The sequence below is a fragment of the Chlorocebus sabaeus genome, chromosome 3 (genome assembly GCF_047675955.1).
Source record: "Chlorocebus sabaeus isolate Y175 chromosome 3, mChlSab1.0.hap1, whole genome shotgun sequence".
Classification (NCBI taxonomy): domain Eukaryota; kingdom Metazoa; phylum Chordata; class Mammalia; order Primates; family Cercopithecidae; genus Chlorocebus; species Chlorocebus sabaeus.
Genome location: NC_132906.1, coordinates 3,637,695 through 3,657,398, shown reverse-complemented (window position 1 = coordinate 3,657,398; position 19,704 = coordinate 3,637,695). Strand labels below are relative to the sequence as shown.

Genomic DNA, 19,704 nt, shown 5'->3' with positions numbered 1-19,704 from the left:
AGGGGATCCCGTGCTGTCTGGGGAGGTGTGGGGGATCCCGTGCTGTCTGGGGGGGTGTGGGGGATCCCGTGCTGTCTGGGGGGTGTGTGGGGGATCCCGTGCTGTCTGGGGAGGTGTAGGGGATCCCGTGCTGTCTGGGGAGGTGTGGGGGATCCCGTGCTGTCTGGGGGGGTGTGGGGGATCCCGTGCTGTCTGGGGAGGTGTAGGGGATCCCGTGCTGTCTGGGGAGGTGTGGGGGATCCCGTGCTGTCTGGGGGGGTGTGGGGGATCCCGTGCTGTCTGGGGAGGTGTGGGGGATCCTGTGCTGTCTGGGGGGGGGTGTGGGGGATCCCGTGCTGTCTGGGGGGGTGTGGGGGATCCCGTGCTGTCTAGGGAGGGGTGTGGGGGATCCCGTGCTGTCTGGGGGGATGCGGGGGATCCCGTGCTGTCTGGGGGGGTTGTGGGGGATCCCGTGCTGTCTGGGGGGGTTGTGGGGGATCCTGTGCTGTCTGGGGGGGGTGTGGGGGATCCCGTGCTGTCTGGGGGGGGGTGTGGGGGATCCCGTGCTGTCTGGGGGGGGTGTGGGGGATCCCGTGCTGTCTGGGGGGGTGTGGGGGATCCCGTGCTGTCTGGGGGGATGCGGGGGATCCCGTGCTGTCTGGGGGGGTTGTGGGGGATCCCGTGCTGTCTGGGGGGGTTGTGGGGGATCCCGTGCTGTCTGGGGGGGGTGTGGGGGATCCCGTGCTGTCTGGGGGGGGGTGTGGGGGATCCCGTGCTGTCTGGGGGGGATGCAGGGAATCCCGTGCTGTCTGCGGGGGTGTGTGGGGTCCTGTGCTGGGTGAAGGGTATGAGGGATCCCGTGCCGTCTGGGGAGGTGCGGGGGATCCCATGCTGGCTGGAGAGATGTAGGAGATCTTTTCTTTGCTCCCTGATTTGGCCTCCTGATCCTTCTAACAGGACTCCCTATAACAATAGGAACCAAGAGGTTGTCAAGTTTGGGTCCTGTGATTCCTTAGAAGGCGCTTTCTTTGAAAGAAAACCAGTAATTATAATCTGGTGTCAGAGTTGTTTATAGCATTTATCTTCTCACCACACAAATAACTACATCTCCAAATTCTTTTCAGGGAGCTTTGGCTGATGAGTGTTATTTTCACTGCTTTATCTTGGTTTTTAGAGTGTCCTAGAGTTTTCACGTAGTATTCCCAGCAGTCTTGGCAGAAACCAGCAGTTTTTATAAGAGAAAACTGAGGCTCAGAGAAAACAGTTTGTTCAGACTTCACCATTAAAAACTGGACTAGGACTGTAATCTAAGTCTTCTCATTCCTGGTTTCTTCTCCCTCCCACCTCTGCCTCACCGTCTGTCTTTCTTTTTTTTTTAATTTTTTTTTTTTTTTGAGACGGAGTCTCGCTCTGTCGCCTAGGCTGGAGTGCAGTGGCCGGATCTCAGCTCACTGCAAGCTCCGCCTCCCGGGTTCACGCCATTCTCCGGCCTCAGCCTCCCAAGTAGCTGGGACCACAGGCGCCGCCACCTCGCCCGGCTAGTTTTTTTTGTATTTCTTAATAGAGACGGGGTTTCACCGTGTTAGCCAGGATGGTCTCGATCTCCTGACCTCGTGATCCGCCCGTCTCGGCCTCCCAAAGTGCTGGGATTACAGGCTTGAGCCACCGCACCCGGCCCGTCTGTCTTTCATACAATTTGACATACACTTGGATTTTTCTCAGCAGTTAATAATCACATTCGTTTCAAATTATTTGAGCCTGAATGTGATGTCATAGAATTTTTAAATATTTTGCAGCTTGGTACTCACATGTATTTTGTCTTAGAAGCCCTTTGCAGACTGTAGACATTTGGTCTGCTTTTCAGATTTTATTTTTAAAGGATCTTTAGCCAAACTTGACATCAGTAAATCAGTTTCAGGGATTATAACTTTTTACTGTAGATTTCTGTAAAATAGGCAAAATATCATCTTGTTTGAAGTACACTTTACTAGAAAAGCACATGCTATAAAATATATACGTTTCTAAATATTTATATCTTGTTTATGTGTACATTCTTGCCTAGACATGTAGTTGCCATACTTTTATGGGCATATTAAAGTAAGCTAGTAAAAATGCTCACTGGACTAGAAAATTTCTAACCTCTGTCAAAGTCTTCTTTTTGATCTCACTCCTGAAAAATAACCAGGCTGGAGCCTACAACAGCAAGCCAGGCATTGCAGAGCTGAGGCAAGCCAGGAGCTGGAGGTCTGTGGGGAGGGATTGGATTTAGGGTCAGGGCACTACATCCCATGGCTGAGAAGGGCCTCGGAGCACCCCAGGCCAGGAGTCAGGCAGGGCCCCTGAGCCACCCCTGTCCCTGAGGGGAGGCTCCACCTCAGTCCAGGCTTCGTGCTTTGCTTAGCACTCACTTCAGGATGTGACCAGGGCTAGTGTTTGATGTCAGCATGTTTTTGATACTGTAATGCTATCAAAAAGTCTGATTAAAGACCATGTTCACAAAATGATCCACAGGTAAAGAGGCTCCAGAGCTTCTCAAATGGAAACAATATCAAAATTTATTTCACCTATCTCATCATAGTGTGTAGTCACGTATGTTAAAGAAATCGCATTTTTCATAAAATACAAAAGAGTAGTACTAAATAACTTGTTTCCAGGTCCCATTAGTTTGGAGGATTTATGTCTACAAAAATTATTCCAAACCTTCACATGTTGTCATAAGCAGTGTTCCTTGTGGAAGGCTGTCAGGTGGGCATGTCCAGGTGACACAGAGTACCAGAAGACGGGAACAGGGCAGCCTCCACTGTGCCTTTACCACCGGCACACTCCAGTGAAGCTTGCTGGTCTGTTCATTGTTATCCTCAACAAGGTCTTCTGGTGTAATTAACCTTTTCCTGCCAGCTTCTCTTCCTTCACTCTTATTTTAGAATGTTCTTTTTCTCTTCTTTATTAGGTGCCATCACAAATTATTTCTTAATGGTATAATTTCAAGCCTCATTTAAAATAATCCTAAAACTTTTTATAGAGAATAAAATATATTTTACTTATTCTATCACAGGAGGCCCCAATCCCCAGGCCACAGACTGGCCCTGGGAACTGGGCCACACAGCCGGAGGTGTGGTGGGTGGGTGAGCAAGTGGAGCATCCTCTGTGTTTGCAGCCGCTCCCCATCACTCTACCGCCTGAGCGCCATCTCCTGTTAGATCAGTGGCAGCATTAGATTCTCATAGGCGCAGGAACCCTATTGTGAACGCACATGTGATCCTTATGATTCCCTCACAAGGATCTGGGATGGGCACTCCTTATGAGAATCTAAGGCCTGATGATCTGTCACTGTCTCCCATCACCTCTGGATGGTACCACCTAGTTGTAGAAAAACAAGCTCAGGGCTCCCACTGATTCTACATTATGGCGAGCTGTATACTTATTCCACTATATATTCCAATGTATAATGTGGTAATAAAGTGCACCGTAAATGGAATGTTCTTAAATCATCCTGAAACCATCCCTCCCCCATCAACCCTGGTCTGTGGAAAAACTGTCTTTCACAAAACCAGTCCCTGGTGCCAAAAAGGCTGGGGACAGCTATTGATTAATACATACAGTAATTATTTTTATAAAGTGAGGTCTCTTGTTAACAAAGCAGAGAGCCAAAAGTATAGTTATCCTCTTACAGGGAATATATCACATCTGATTTATTTTAGAACAATTTAAAAGCCAGAATTTGATTTTTAGAAGCAAGAAAATAATGGCCGAATTGTCACGTGGTGGCAGCTTTTATGAATGTGATGTCAGTGTGAGTCAGGACTTGTCTTGTGAGTCAAAACAAGTGTGAATGGAGGCTGCACAAGCAGATGTCTAACAGTTCCTCTCTTCCCCAGGGCCGCTGGGGAGCGCTATCGCAGGGAGATGCTGGCCCACGGTGGAGGCAGGGAGCCCATGCTCATGGTTGAAGGTAAAACAAAACCAAAATGGCACCATCTATAGTGAAAGCTGTTTTATGTTTTCTCCATACGTTTTTTTCATTTAAAGAAAATGTTTTAGGCCAGGTGTGGTGGTTTGCACCTGTAATCCCAGCACTTTGGGAGGCCCCAAGAAGGGTGGATCACCTGAGGTCAGGAGTTCGAGACCAGCCTGGCCAACATGGTGAAACCCTGTCTCTACCAAAAATACAAAAAATAGCTGGGTGTGGTGGCAGATGCCTGTAATCTCAGCTACTCTGGAGGCTGAGACAGGAGAATCACTTGAACCCAGGAGGCGGAGGTTGCAGTGAGCCAAGATCGTGCCACTGCACTCCAGCCTGGGCAACAAGAGCAGAACTCTGTCTCAAAAAAAAAAGAAAAGAAAAAGAAATATCTTAGCTGTGCATTGTGTTCTAAGCATCTGTCTCACTGTGTCCTAAGTAAATTAATTTTTAGTTACCATGATTTATTCAAGTACCAGGATAAAAATTCAGGTTTTAGCTTTCAAAATGTTACTTAGACTCTAACAGAAAAATGTTTTATTTGTCATAAACGCTTAGAAAATTTTCCTTTAGATTTTAATAGGTCACAGTATATTTTTTTTAGCCTGAAGAACTCATTTATTTTTTATTCCTTTATTTCTTTTTCTGAAAGTTTAGCTAAGAAATTCCAAGGCATCGGGTTAGATTTTTTTTTTTTTTTTTTACCTTTTGAAAAATTATAACTTAATTAAATCTTCTCTTTAAGGTACCACAATTCTTTTTTTCTATGTAATTTTCTCAGTAATTTTTTATTGGAGTATTTTTACTGAAAATTTAATTGTAAATGGAAGTGATCGTCATGATTTTTCATATATAAATATAAGAACATTGAAACATTCTTACAAATATAGCAAGATATGAATGTTACTAGATAATTGCAGTATATCGATGTGTTATATTTGCAGCTGAGCTTGACTATCTGAAAAGTTTTCTGGCTATCTGAAAAAGTTCACATAGGAAATAACTTTCAATATTGGAGAAGTGTTGTTGTCACTGTAGTAATTGAGTGGGTCTGGGTAGCAGTGTGACTTAAATGTCTCCTTGCCTAAGACTATTGAGTCTAATGCCTATAGTCCTTTTCAGTAGAATTCCAGATTCTCGCCTTCAGCCATTCATTTATTCAGCAAACATTTGTGAGGCGCTAATTATGTGCGGGACATGACTCTGTGTGCCAGAGGTGAAGTAGTGAAAGATGCCTAGACAAGCATCCTGCTTTTCTGGAGACTGCCTTCCTTCCCTCAGCTTTGTGAGGAGTGAGGAAGAGTGCATGCTGACGCAGCTGTCATTTGCAGCTAGTCCTTATTGGCCCTTATTGAACTTTGCCACCTCTGGGGCGGTTTTAGGGATTTCCATGTATCTGTTGATTGACTCTTCTTAGTAACCCTGTGAGACAGGAGTTACGATCCCCATTTTATAGACAATAAGCAGGTCAGGCCCTCTGCTTATGTCACAAGGCAGTGTGTGGAAGAGCCCGGGGTTGAACCGGGACCTCAGGCAGCAGATCAAGCTCTTCAGCTGCCTGTACTGTCGGACAGGACATCTAGTTCAGGGTCTGTCCCAGACCCAGGCAAAAGTGAAACAACAGGCACATCGTAATAAGCTACTGATTGGGTACACTGTGTACTTTTGGCTGGTGGTTGGTAGCGCCAGCCCAACAGGAGCTAAGGCGGAAAAGCAGCCTTCCCAAGCAGTGAATTTCTGTGAGGTGTGTGTTCCTGGCAGCCGGGCGTGGCTCATCCTTTCCCAGGCCATGCTGCCTGCACCTCAACATTTGCTGATAGGCGATGCCATCAAAAGAAAAAAATGTAAATCTTTTTCAGTGTTTATCTTTTGGCTGGTGTGCTTTTCTAGTCAGCTTCCCAGAATGTTGCAGCTAACTCTCTAAAAATTCTGTCTTTATCCAAAACAATTTTGTGTTAAGAAACTTAATATTTTCTGCACTAAAATTCACAGGGGAGAAAAAGAAGTCCACCATTCAAACCAGAGATGATTAAGTATTCAGATTTTAGTTAACACAAACAATAGAACAATTCTTTTACATTTTCATATTTTTCTTAATGCTGTTCTGTCAGATCTCATTAATTCACATGATTTGTTTCATGTCAGAGGTGAATGGGGGACATTCAAAGAGGGTTATGCCAGTTGTCACTTCATAGGGCTGGATTTGTAAGGATCTTAACCCTTAGTGGCTTCTCATTTTCTTGAAGGCAGTCAGCCTGTACCCTAAAACAGCAGGTCGTAGGTGTTGGCTCACAGCCTTAACACTGGGGTATCACCAGGAGTGATGGGTGAAATTACTGAGATTTGTAATGTAAAAGCATACAGGATCTCGTTGGCAGTATTCTTCTATGAAAACGTAACTTTTTATAGGTACCTTGTATATTTTTGTTTAACTGCTTCCTGTATAAATGTAAAGAATTGTATTACACAGCAAAATGCAAAGAAATAGAATGCCTGCCTTCAAATTATATACCTCCCTAACCAAACCACAACTGTTTTTACCCTCTTAGTTATAAGACTGTGTTTCTTAGGGTCAGAATACCTTTGTATTCACACTTGTGCTCTTTGAATGATATAAATTCAGAGAAGTCAAATAGGGAATGCTTTTCATCTTTGCATAATAAGTTCTACATAGGCAAACTTTTAGATTATTTATCTTTTTCAGAATGAGTCATCCCTTGGGAACAGGGCTCTGCTCAGAGCTCTGAGTCCCTCAGCCATTTCAAGTCCTCACCAACTAGAGGCCAACACCCTGTTCAGGGAAGTCCCTGAGCACACAGGATTCCTCTACTTTCTTTTTTCCCTGATGTTTGCTTTACATTCATCAGTTAAAGGCCACTGCTCGGCAGCCGTGTGTCTATGCTCTGTAACTCTTGGCTGCAAGGTATTTATTCAGCAGTCTGCCATTACCTAACTTTACACAGAGTGATCCTCACAGGAAAAAAGACAAGTTGCAGCAGCAGGGGCTTTTCTTAAAAAACCTGACACACCAAATACCATTTGAAGGCAACATAATAGTGGTTAAAACAGTACTTTCTTCCCCAGAGAAAGCGAGCAATCACATGGTGAAATAGAATTGGATTTGCAGTCAGTGACTCTGCTACTTACTGTCTATAAATTACTTCGGAAAGTCACTTCGTTTCCTTGTGGGAGGTAAAATGTGATTTGACTTCAGAACACTTCTTTTTTATTTTTATTTATTTATTTTTTATTATTTTTGAGATGGAGTCTCTACTTCCCAGGCTGGAATGCAGTAGCACGATCTCCTCTCACTGCAACCTCCTCCTCCTGGGTTTATGCGATTCTCCTGCCTCAGCCTACTGAGTAGCTGGGACCACAGGCGTGCGCCACCATGCCCAGCTAAGTTTTGTATTTTTAGTAGAGATGGGATTTTGCCATGTTGGCCAGGCTGGTCTCAAACTCCTGACCTCAGGTGATCTGCCCTCCTCGGCCTCCCAAAGTGCTGGGATTACAGGCGTGAGCCACCTTGCCTGGCCCGAAACACTTCTTTTTAACCTGCTTCTCCTTTTTTTAATCTCTGAAGGGGGTGGGGGGTGTGTGCAGATGTATGGCAGTAATGTTGCAGATTGACAGTATGGCCTTGTCTATTTTTAAACACCTTCATAGCTGACATAAAGATATATATATTATAGGCATGACATTCAGTCACTTAATCCTCCTCTAAACACATGTGGCAATACCTGACTGAAACCAACTTTCTTAATTGCTGAGATATCTGGGGTGAGGTTTAACTCTCATTGTCAATATTAAGATTTTCTGCTGTTTATCTCATACCCCCACAATGGTTTTTGGCTTATGTTAAATCACATTTCTGCGTAATAAGATCACTTAAGGTTTTTGCTTAAAATAAACCATAATGATATGGCATTTCCATTCCTTTTACCGTTTTATAAAATATATACCAGAATATTTGTTAAGTGTGCTATGGTGAGTGTGATCTAAGGTTCAGTTTCCATTACAGTCACTTCAGAAAATGTGCAGTTTTCTAGAAAGACAGATATGCTGAGGTTTGTGAGTAGCAAGGAAGTAATGCTTTGCTCCACTAGGAAGCAGAATTGTTTCTGACTACAGCAAATAGCCAGGTAGAATTAGACAGATAGTAGGAATGGAAGCTGTATTAGTTCAGCGGTCTGTGAATGGCAATTGTAGTACTCATGCAAGTTTCATGTTGCCCTCTGTAAACTATTTGGTCTTTTTGTGTTTTATGTTATATAAAACTTTTAGGTAAATGCCTCTTACTGAGTTTTTATGTTCAGATTGTACTTATCCTCTGGTAAGTTTAATCCCCTATAACACAGGTCATATTGTCCCTATTTTTATAAATAATGAAACTTAGGGTTCATACCCTCTGTGCTGCCTTGCCCACATTTTTCTCTGTTGATCCTTAAGTTCTGACATGAAAGTGACCTGGCCGTTAGAAGGCAAGAGATGTAAGCAGCGTGGGTCTTGGGCCCTGATGGTTCTCTTCATGATCTCCGAGTCTTTTTATTTATTTATTTTTTAATGTCACAACCTGTCTATTCCCATTGACACTGGAGAGGCCTGCCTGACTGATTCACTGATCAACAATCCACTGATCAACAATCAAATCTTCCTCTTCCTGCGAGCTCCTTTCGACTTTCGTGGCAAAGGCGTCAATTCAGTTTATAACCATTTTTAGCCATGGTGGTCCTGATGGAAAGATTCTCCCCACAGCCACGTAAGCAGGACATGGCCCAGTTAGTTTTGGGTTCTGCCTCTGGTTACAGAATTCCTTGTGCTCTCTTTCTTCAGCTCTTCCAGAGAATCTGAGGGGAGGGGGAAGGGAAGGGATAAAGTCCAAGATTTTAGCATTCCAGGAGGTTATTTGTAAATATTAAACAACTTTATTTCTATGCTCCTTTCTAATCAGAATCCCTCTGGCCAAAAGCAGTATGCAAGTAGAGACACTAAATAATATACTACATAGTAACTTGATGGAGTTTTCCAAATGCACCAAACATCAGATCAGATGGAAAGAAATAGTAGTAGCTAAATGAGTCAATTCTCAACAACTGAAACTCTATTTTGTTTGTTTTTTCGCATCAGACTGACTTACCAAACCAAAGTCTAGAAGCCCACAGGGCCTTACCTTAAGCTGATTAAAATCGTAATACCTTACATTTCTGTAGAGCTTTATTTATAGTCTGCCAAACACATTCGCTTTTGCCATATTATCCTATATCATCTCTTCTAGCTTATTAAATATTTTTTGTTCAAGAAACAAACCACAGAATTATGGTTTATAATCCAAAGAATCACCTCCACACTCCAAGAAGATTAATACAAACAATAACGATATCTATCTACTAGTTTCTCTAAAAAGCGTTCTCAGCTCCAGGAGCACGGAGCACATCAGCACCCAGAAATTGGGTTTACACCATTCTCAAGTAAGAGGAACCAAGGCTCCTTGGAGAAATGGCTGATTCCAGGGCTGGAACAAGGAAGACAGAAGATGAGCACAAAGTATCTTATGGTGCCAGAAAGGAAGGACGTGCCCAGAAACACACACAGTGATGAGTGCGTGTGTTGTAGCAGCAGGAGCCCCACTGAAAGAGCTCCCAGTGCCCCATCCTGGGCCAACTCCAACAATCAAATAGATCACATGGTGTTGGGATGTGATACAAAGTATTAAATACATATCCATGAGTCCGTACTGATGTAAACGATTACATGAATAGAATAATCTCCCATGGAGAAGAGTTCCGAATAATTTATGTACATACTCCCCACCTCAGGGAAGTGGAAGGTAACTCCCCACTCGTTATGTGGGCAGTGCAGAATGACTTCGTCCAGAGCACTCTGGAGATGGCGGGGAAATGACAGATACATCCTCAGTCAGGTGATCAGGGTCAGCATCAGTGATGCGTCATGTGGACAGTGTGTGTCCTTGGTATAATATGATGAGAGGTTTTCCTCCCAGAAACCCATAACCCCAGTCTCATAATGAGAAAAAACGTCAGACACACCAAATTCAGGACATTCTGCAAATGACCTAAGCAGTACTCCTCAAAACTGTCATGGTCATTGAAAACGAAGTCTGAGAAGCTGACACAGCCTAGAGGAGCCTAAGGAGACATGGCAGCTACGTGTAGTGTGGTCCCCTGGCGGGTCCTGGAACAGCTGGTGTTGATCGTGCCAGGGCAGTCTGACCAAAGTATACCTGGAGCTAACAATATTCTGTCAATACTGGTTTGTGAGTTGTGACGAATGTGCCGCACCATGAAAGATATTAATGACGGGGGAAGCTGGCTGAGTGTGGAGTGTGGAGGAACTCTCTTGACTCCATCACAATTTTTCAGTAAATATAAAACTATCCTAAAATTTAAAATTTAATTAAAAACAACCTCCTTGGGAAGGTTTTTAGTAATGCCACTGCTGTCCATGGTTTGGTCCACACCTTGACTCCACCCTGTTTCCCTGCTTCCCAGCAGCCTTTTCAGTGCCACTTGGGGGAGGGAGGGGCACAGGTGAGATTGGAGGGGGAGCGCTGGGCACAAAATGAGGCTGGAAGGTAAGTGGCGTCAGGTCGGGCAGGGCATTGTGGATGCTGTGAAAGAGTTGGTGTTTTTTCTGAGGACATGAGAAACCATTGACAGTATTTTGAAGGCAGGTAGTGACAAGATGAGATTTCTGTTGGCATGGAGGTGAGTGAGTGTGATATCAAGGATGACCCCCAAGCCCCCTGCCTCAGTTGTTACAGAGATGGCTGCATGGTTATGACCGCCATGGGGACAGAAATCAAGAGACCCTTACGCAGTTCAGCCACCGCGAGAATTCCGCTCAGGCAACTCCAAGCCCGTGGGATTCCGTTCCCGAGTGACTGCAAAGGACTCTGTACAGAACGGGCTGGAGGAAGCTCTTTGCCTGTAGAGTTCTGATGATGGGAAACTCCCTTTTTCACAAGGAAACTCACTTCAGTTTTAGACAGCTCTGATTGACAGGATGACACGTTTATTCAAATTGGCCCAAAATATTTAGTCCACTTGAAAGTATGATGTCTTGTTGACACAGCAGCTTAAGTAATAAGCATCAAAGCCTTTTTTTTAATAACGTGATTACTAACCTAGTAGGCAAAATGCGCTTAGTGCAAGGCTTTGCCATTGGTGGTGTTTGCACAATACGACATGACAATCAAGGAGCACTAAGTCCTGTCTGTCAGCAGAAGTACAGCTGACATTTAAAATAAGAAAGCTAAATAAACAGTCATTGTTCAGCAATAGCTTGATTAATTTCCCTATTGTTAAAAGGTATACACAGATACTGAAACAGAAAAGGCATTCTACATTGTCGTACAGCACTGAAAATTCGTAGTTAATACTTCCAGCTTTAAAGCATGCGGTAGCGTTTATGCAATCTGATTAATTCTCTAAATATTGGCATTGTGTGGCAAGGCTGGCATGCCCAGCACTGTAGGAGAACAGTAAATGCACACTACGTCTGGATGGTTATTTCTAAATTTATTTTGTAGAAGGTGTCTTTGCTTTTTATTTTTTTAATCAAGGGATTTCAAGGGAAAGATAAGCCTTAATGCATGACAGGTTCTGCCTGACTGAGCCAGCAGCATCTGTGCCCCCAGGTATGTGGAGGCTCAGCATCAGTAAATGCCAGAATGTGCTCAAAGCACCAGTCTTGGCTTGGGATAAGTGCCCACCCCAGGGTGTGTTTTACATTTGTGAGGGACTTAGGAGGAAACCCCCTCACACAGATGTATTAAATATTAAAAGATAAGATGATTTAAAACTACTCGCATGCCAAGTAAAACTTTGCTGTTGGAAGTCAATCATTCTGATGAATCCTGACGGGTTGTTCAAACATTTATGAATAGAGTCTCTTCCCTGTAGTCAGACTCTCTACCCCCTTACTCTGCTTTGCTTTTGCTTCATAGCACATATTAACATTTACTTCCTAATTTCAACATGTATTATTTAATTTATTGGTTTATGGTCTCCGCCCCTCCATAAAGTCTAAGTTCTGTGATGGGAGGGCAGCTGACTGTCATGTTCACAGCTGTATCTGCAGCCCCTGTTACAGGGCTCAGCCCATCAGCATTCAATAAATACTTGTTAAATGAGTGAATACACGAATACCAAAGTAGACTTAAAAGAGCAATTGTTTCCGGTGCTATAAGAAAGTTGTGATTTAGCTGGGTGTGATGGCATGCACCTGTAGCTGCAGCTACTTGGGAGGCTGAAGCAGGAAAATCACTTGAACCTGGGAGTCGGAGGTTGCAGTGAGCCAAGATCACACCACTGCACTCACTCTAGCCTGGGTAACAGAACGAGACTCCAGCTCAAAACAAAACAGGCTGGGCACAGTGGCTCATGCCGGTAATACCAGCACTTTGGGAAGCCGAGGCAGGCAGATCACAAGGTTAGGAGTTCGAGACCAGACTAGCCAACATAGTGAAACTCCTTCTCTACTAAAAATACAAAAATTAGCTGGGCATGGTGGCACGCGCCTGTAGTCCCAGCTAGTCAGGAGGCTGAGGGAGGAGAATCACTTGAACCCGGGAGGCGGAGGTTGTGGTGAGCCGAGATCACGCCACTGCACTCCAGTGTGGGCAACAGAGCAAGACCCCATCTCAACAACAACAAAAAATTGTGATGATTACAATGGGAACAGGTTTTTATTTGCCTGGTTCAGGAATTTTTTTTATCACATGAATATTTTCGGATATTTCACAGGCTAAATATTTTCATGAAGTTCTTTAATCATGTAAAAGAAAAAATACATATAGCAATTGTGCTGTCTCCACACTTGTTCAGTCTCTCACCTGTTCTCTCACTCCCATCCTCCCCTTCCTGCTTCCTGTCACTGTATTTTAGACACTTTTTGTTTTAGTACAATGCTTGGTTCTGCCCACTGGGCAAGTACTGACTGTTAAGCAGCTAGATAGCAGGCATAAGTAGGGGACACCACTAGAAGAAAGGGGGTCCACTGTCCATTCCCAAATAGGTCCTTACTGGCCACAGTCAAGCACCTCTTCATAAGCCCTGGGCAGCAGGAGTTCCTGCCTGACGATTTCAGACAGGACTCTGTTTAAGCAGCATACAGGAAGAAGACTCACCATGCAGGAAAGGCGAAGGGACAATGACAGAGTGAAAACGCGCCAGGCAGGTCACGGGCAGCATTTTCAATCCACCAAACACTGCTCTGGTGGGTCGTGTCATCTCCGCTTCCCATGTATGGAAGCAAAGGTCTTGTTTCAGAGCCATTCTCTGGCATAGTCAGGAGTTAGTCACACCCTTTTGTCTCCAGAGCCCCTGCTGCCCCACAGCACTCCTCACCTGACACCTCTTAGCCATAGCCTCTTGAATATTGGCTGCTTCTTCAGCTTCTGTTTTGTCAGTGTTACTCTTGGTGGGTAGCGCTTGTTTTGACAGTTTGCTCTGATAGTAAGCTATCATCTTCAACCTTCTGTGTAAATTTGATGGGTCCCTCTTCCATTTTGAGATACATCCAGAGGTTGATTTTTGAGGTCTGAGACAGGTTTTTCTCTTCCTCATGTAAATACCTTGTAGTAGATTCATTCCAAAAAATAGACTCATGATTCTATTTTTAGATGATGTCAATGTATACTACTTTCTAAAAGGAATGTAGGTAACATTCTCTCAGTGCTTTGCGTGCTTAATGGAAACATCATGTTTTTTGAAGGTGGTCATTTGTAGATGGTGTTCCTTTTTTTTTTTTTTTGAGAGGGAGTCTCTGTCACCCAGGGGTGGAGTGCAGTGAGGCGATCTCAGCTCACTACAACCTCCGTCTCCTTGGTTCAAGCGATTCTCATACCTCAGCCTCCTGAGTAGCTGGGATTACAGGCGTGTGCCACCATGCCTGGCTAATTTTTGTATTTTTAGCAGAGATGGCGTTTTGCCGCGTTGGCCAGGCTGGTCTCCAACTCCTCACCTCAAGTGATCCACCCGCCCCAGCCTCCCAAAGTGCTGAGATTACAGGTGTGAGCCACTCTACCTTGCCTGTAGATGGTGTTCTTAACTTAGGGTTAAAAATGTGTTCTGGCCTGGTGCTGTGGCTGGTGCCTGTAATCCCAGCACTTTGGGAGGCTGAGGTGGGTGGATCACCTGAGGTCAGGAGTTCGAGACCAGCCTGGCCAACATGGTAAAACTCCATCTGTACTAAAAATGCAAAAATTTGCTGGCTGTGGTGGCATGTACCTATAGCCCCAGCTACTCTGGAGGCTGAGGCAGGAGAATCACTGGAACCTGGGAGGCAGATGTCGCAGTGAGCGAAGATCATGCTGTTACACTCCAGCCTGGGTGACGAGAGTGAAACGCTGTCTCAAAAAAAAAAACAAAAAACAAAAAAAGTGTGCTGAGTGGGCTAAACACAGGTTACGAAAGCGAATGTTTTCTCTCCAAAGCTCTGGTTCTAGGTTTGGTTTTGTTTTGTTTTGTTTTGAGACATAGTCTCGCTCTGTCGTCCAGGCCGGAGCACAGTAGCGCAATCTCAGCTCACTGCAAACTCCACTGCCCAGGTTCAAGCAATTCTCCTGTCTCAGCCTCCCGAGTAGCTGGGATTACAGACGCCCACCATCACACTTCGCTAATTTTTAAATTTTTCGTAGAGATGGGGTTTCACCATGTTGGCCAGGCTGGTCTCAAACTCCTGACCTCAAGTGATCCGCCCACCTCGGCCTCCCAAAGTGCTGGTGTTACAGATGTGAGCCACTGCACCTGGCCTGGATCTAGATTCTTAACTTTCCTGCTTGACACCCTCAGGCATCAAGCTTCAAGAACTGAGGAATTCACAAGTTGGTGATACACTGATGAATTTACATTTGGAAGGTGTACCAGTAAAAGGTTAAATAATAGTAATAATTATAGAGATTTAGAGCAGATTTTAGTTGAAGAATTGAAATTGACATTTGTTAGACAACTCTTTTATGAAATGTTCCCAGAGGACATAGGGACAAGATTTATCTTGGTTTAACTGGATTGTTTCCTGAAAGAGCATTTACAAGACATCTTCTGGTGTTTATTTATGTCTTTTTCAACTAAATGTGAAAGAAACTTTTTCTTTATGATTGTGATGTAACCTTATTAAGAATGAAATTAGATTAAGAAATTATACCTATACCTGATTTTCTTTTATATTTAATAGTTTACATTAAAGTTTTCTCTTATTAAATAGTCCCTGCTTAATTTTAGAGTTTGCACATCTCAAATATCTGAATAGCATTATCAGGTTCTTTTTGTGACCTATCCCGTAAGTTAGAGTATGTCAGGTAACACAGTTTTTTACTCTCTTTCCGTTCAGTACTAAATGTATGTTTTGTTTAGGCTTTAGGGTCAGGAGGAAGGCCAACCTGTACTTACAGCTCCCTTTCTAGCAGTTTAAATAAAGCTGAGCGTTAACAAAGTTCTTAAAATCTTAAGTCACACACTCAAAATAGTGGAATTTCAACACTAGATTTATTTTTGTCTTCCTTTTCATGCACATGCATTTCACATTAGGATAGAGATTTTATTTAAATGCTGCAATAGCCTGTGTGTTGATTTTCTAAAGATAACCAATCCTTTATGTCAGATACTTTCAATAAAACTAATTTCTGCTTCTTATATATTTCCAGCATTGAATGGATAGGAGGGAGTCATAAAAGTTTAATCAAACCAAGCATACATTTGTTATTTTATTGTTTAGTATTGTTACAATAGTGAGAGCAATAACGCTAAGTACAGCTAAAAGCATTTGTTGAGTGTTTTTGATGTGCCAAGTACTATGTATATTGCTGTATGATCTCATTTAATTATCTAAACAGTCCCAGGGATGCATAAGTAACTTATTTGCCTGAGTTCACATAGCAGCAGACGTTAGAACCAGGATTCAGAGTCAGGTACTCTGACTCGCCTGTGTGAGCTGGTAATTTCTTCAACGTCGTTCTCAGGTTACACCGGGAAGTTTTTGCTTTGAAATACGTGCATGCATATTCCATTGTATTTTTCCCTTGCTCTTTCATAATTTTTGACAACTGAGTGGCCTTGTTGGGAATACGGTGATGCTCAAAGAAGATATTATTGGGTTATCAGAGTAAGATATCATGGGGACAAATCTGAAAAGTGGCATGTGCTAACTAGTAGGCTAACTAGTAACTAGTATGTATACTCGTATGTAATTGCCTTACCTGCAGTAAAATGATTTTGTAGGAAAATCAGATTTGTTGAATGTAAATGTGTGAATGCACGGCATGCAAAGCAAGATTTGGAACTGTACAGAATGCTCATTGGCAGAAAGCTGCTTGTCTTGCACAGCATAGCAGGAATAAATGAGGAAAGCATGTCATGGAATCAGAGTTACAATTCAGTGGCTCTAGGATTATGACACAGTTTCAGTAACAGAGGCACCCCAGAATAGCAGCCAAGTAAATAGAATCCCTAATCTTTGGCTTGTTCATATATTTACTCACCATAGCCTCTGAAATCACTGAAAGCTTTTTGGAAGAAAGAAATGGAAAGGAGCACCTGCATTCTCAAGGCTAAGACCTCCCTTTTGTAAATGCACTAATATTTTAAGAGGGTGTGTGCATGTTTAATGTGTGGGTGTGTTTGTTTAAGGAAGACATTGAGCTTCAAAAGGCAAGATGTTTTGTAACCCAGAAATGTAATTGTAAATGGAATTATTGAATCTGACAATGAAATTAAAATAAACTAATGTGTAAACAGAGCACATATGTGGGGCTGTACTTGCTGGCTCACCTTCTGTGTAACACAGGTTCAGAGGCTTCACCTGAGTGAATAATTCGAGAGACAGAGAGAGAGAGAGAGCCTCATATGTGAATGCTGACAGATCCCAATCCAGCACAGAGAGCCGCCGAGTCTTTTCAGTTCAAAGGAAGAGAAGAATTTCACTTCCTGGCTGATAGTCTGATTTTCTCAAGAACTGATTGTAGATAGAGGGAATCTACCTTTAGCAAAGGGTGTGGGTAACCACAGTCTTGTAGCAGAGAAAAACTTCAAAGTAAAGATGGTGAGCCATACAATTGCCCTAGGCTTGGGAGAGACAGATCTGGAATGAGGATTCTGATCTCATAAAGTTCACTTAAGATTTTTCGAACTGCCAGGCTAGCCTTTGTAGCTACAATTCTTAATCAGTCTAGGTTGAGTTTGGCACCTATAATTATTTCAGCGGAAAAAAGAGCCATTAAACGATGATGATGAATTATTGGAATTAGTAATGGTGCTGAGAATACTCAAACCTCCTTTTCACTCACTCCCAAATCTGTTCAGATCATCTGCTTTTGGGTACATCCAAGTTATTGCTATGTCTAGTAATGGAGGATGGCATAGCACAGACAGCTGTGTATCCGAGTGAATCGCAGGTTCTAAAGAGATTTCTGATCTCTTTTTTAAATTGTGGTAAAATATACTACATGCCATACCATTTGCCATGTTAACTGTTTTTAAATGTATAGTTCCAAGCCATTCACAGTGTCCTACACTTACAGTGCTGTGCAGCCATCACCACTATCCATTTTCAGAACTTCCTCATCACCCCAGTGAAGACCCTTTTATCACAGAAATCAGCAGGTAGAAAAATGGATTTATTTTAATTCCATCTTTTCTTTCTTTGTTTTAGTAGATAAACAGTTACCTAATAAGCAGATGGCAAAACGTAGAAAAAAGCCGTGATTTATGAGGTGGATAAGTAGCTTGTGATTGTGAGTTTTATGATAGTTTTATGATATTTAATCATAGATCAAATGTTTTGGAATTGAACTTGTACAAAGATAGTAAGCAACCTCATCCTTCAACTCTTGAACTAGGAAGCAGGTTTTCATAAATCGTCGGGTCTGATTATCATAGTGAGTGGGCATTTCTCTGTGTTAAATGCTGTATCTTATTTAATCCTTCTTAACAATCTATCAAAGTAGATGATATTGTGCCAGTTTTATGAACTTCAAACATACTAAACTCCAGCATTTTACTTTTACTTAGATTGCCTCCAGCAGAGGTTAAGTGACTAGTCTGAGGTCCCTTAACCAGTTGGTTAACCCAGGGTATTCTCTTACTAAACCCTTGCTCTAACCATCAGGATATATTGCCTTCTTTCGAGCCACCTGAAGTTTTATTTAGAAAATGAAAAAGGTATTTTTTTCTCTCTATTCTTTCTTGGCACCCCTGCAAAGGAAAACAGTTGTATAGTCGGAAGAGAAATAGCCTGAAATTTCGTATAATGAGACACCATGCAGAACCAGATAACGTTCCATTCAGCCCCAAATTCACACCGGCACAGTGCCCCCGCCAGGCTGTTGGTGGAACTGCATGCAAATGGCTGCTCTGCTGACCAGCAAGGCCCGGGCGGGGGCTATTGTCCTGTAGGGGGTCCTCAGAACATTTTGTTTTTTGGAGACTGAGGCTCTTTTTGGTCCACCAGACTGTTTCCTAACTAAGTGATACTTACAGGCCTTAAGTAGAAATCTGGCTAATGGAACTTAATTAATTAATTTCTACTAAGTCCAGTGCTGTGGCTGAAATGTAAGAATATGACTAGCTTTTAACTTTTATTTTTTAAAACCTTTTTTTTCTAGGTTTGATGTAGGTGTACAGGTTTGTTATATAGATAAACTGTGTCTTGGGGGCTTTTTGTACAAATTATTTTATCACCCAGGTACTAAGTCTAGTACCCAAGAGTTATTTTTTTTTCCTCTCCCTCCTCCCATGCTCCACACTCAGATAGGCCTCAATGTGTTCTCATTATTTAGCTCCCACTTACAAATAAGAACATGCAGTATTTGGTTTTCTGTTCTTGCATTAGTTTGCTAAGGATAATGGCCTCCAACTCCATCCACGTTTCTGCAAAGGATGTGATCTCATTCTTTTTTATAGCTACATAGTATTCCATGGTGTATATGTACCACATTTTCTTTAACCAGTCTGTCGTTGGTGGGCATTTAGGTTGATTCCATGTCTTTGCTATTGGGAATAGTGCTGCAGTGAACATTCATGTGCATGTGTCTTCATGGTAGGATGATTTATATATTTAGGTATATAACCAGTAATGGGATTGCTGGGTCAGGTGTTGCTGTTTTTAGCTCTTTGAGGAATTGCCGCACTGCTTTCCACAATGGCTGAACTAACTTATACTCCCGCCAACACTGTGTAAGCATTCCTTTTTCTCTACAACCTCATCAGCATCTGGTTTTTTTTTTTTTTTTTTTTTGACTTTTTACTAATAACCATTGTGACTGGTATAAACTGGTATCTCATTGTGATTTTGATTTTTTTAGCTTTGATTTTAAAGAACTGATGAGATATTTGTCCTGGGTGTCTTGGCCTCAGGGCACTGGCCACTCCTGATTGATGTTGGGAGTTCATCCACCTTTCCACATACACAGAGCACCCAGACCTCCCCTCTCCTGGGCAGCCTTGGACACCAAGACCAGGAACTTCCCTTGCATCTTTGAAACCCACAAGCAACGATATTTCCTTCCCCGACTCCACAAGGGAAGATCCAGTTTCAGGGAGACCCAAGCTGTGGAGGGCAGTCCCTCTGTGCTTCTTCCTGTCCCCCTCACACCTCCTGCCACATCCTGACAGGGCTCAGTGGCAGTGAGACACTGTTCTTCGTCCAGGAACAACCCCTGCTTTTCCAGTGAAGGTGGGGAGTAGAAATCAGGCATTAAAGCTTGCTTGTGTATCACCCAGACTTCATGAATCGGAGGAAAGACAGAA

General features: G+C 43.0%; 1 protein-coding gene across 3 annotated transcripts in view; it reads left to right on the top strand.

Moving 5' to 3' along the window:
* Positions 1 to 19,704, top strand: part of MIPEP (mitochondrial intermediate peptidase) — a 210,248-nt gene that overhangs the window by 119,772 nt on the left and 70,772 nt on the right. For all 3 annotated transcript variants that reach the window (XR_005236554.2, XM_008021718.3, XM_037986909.2), the window contains exon 18: positions 3,858 to 3,931. Coding sequence is in view for 2 of the 3 variants with exons in the window: in XM_008021718.3 (XP_008019909.3) it covers positions 3,858 to 3,931 (74 nt within the window). In the remaining variant the exon portion in view is untranslated. The remainder of the gene's footprint in view (positions 1 to 3,857; positions 3,932 to 19,704) is intronic.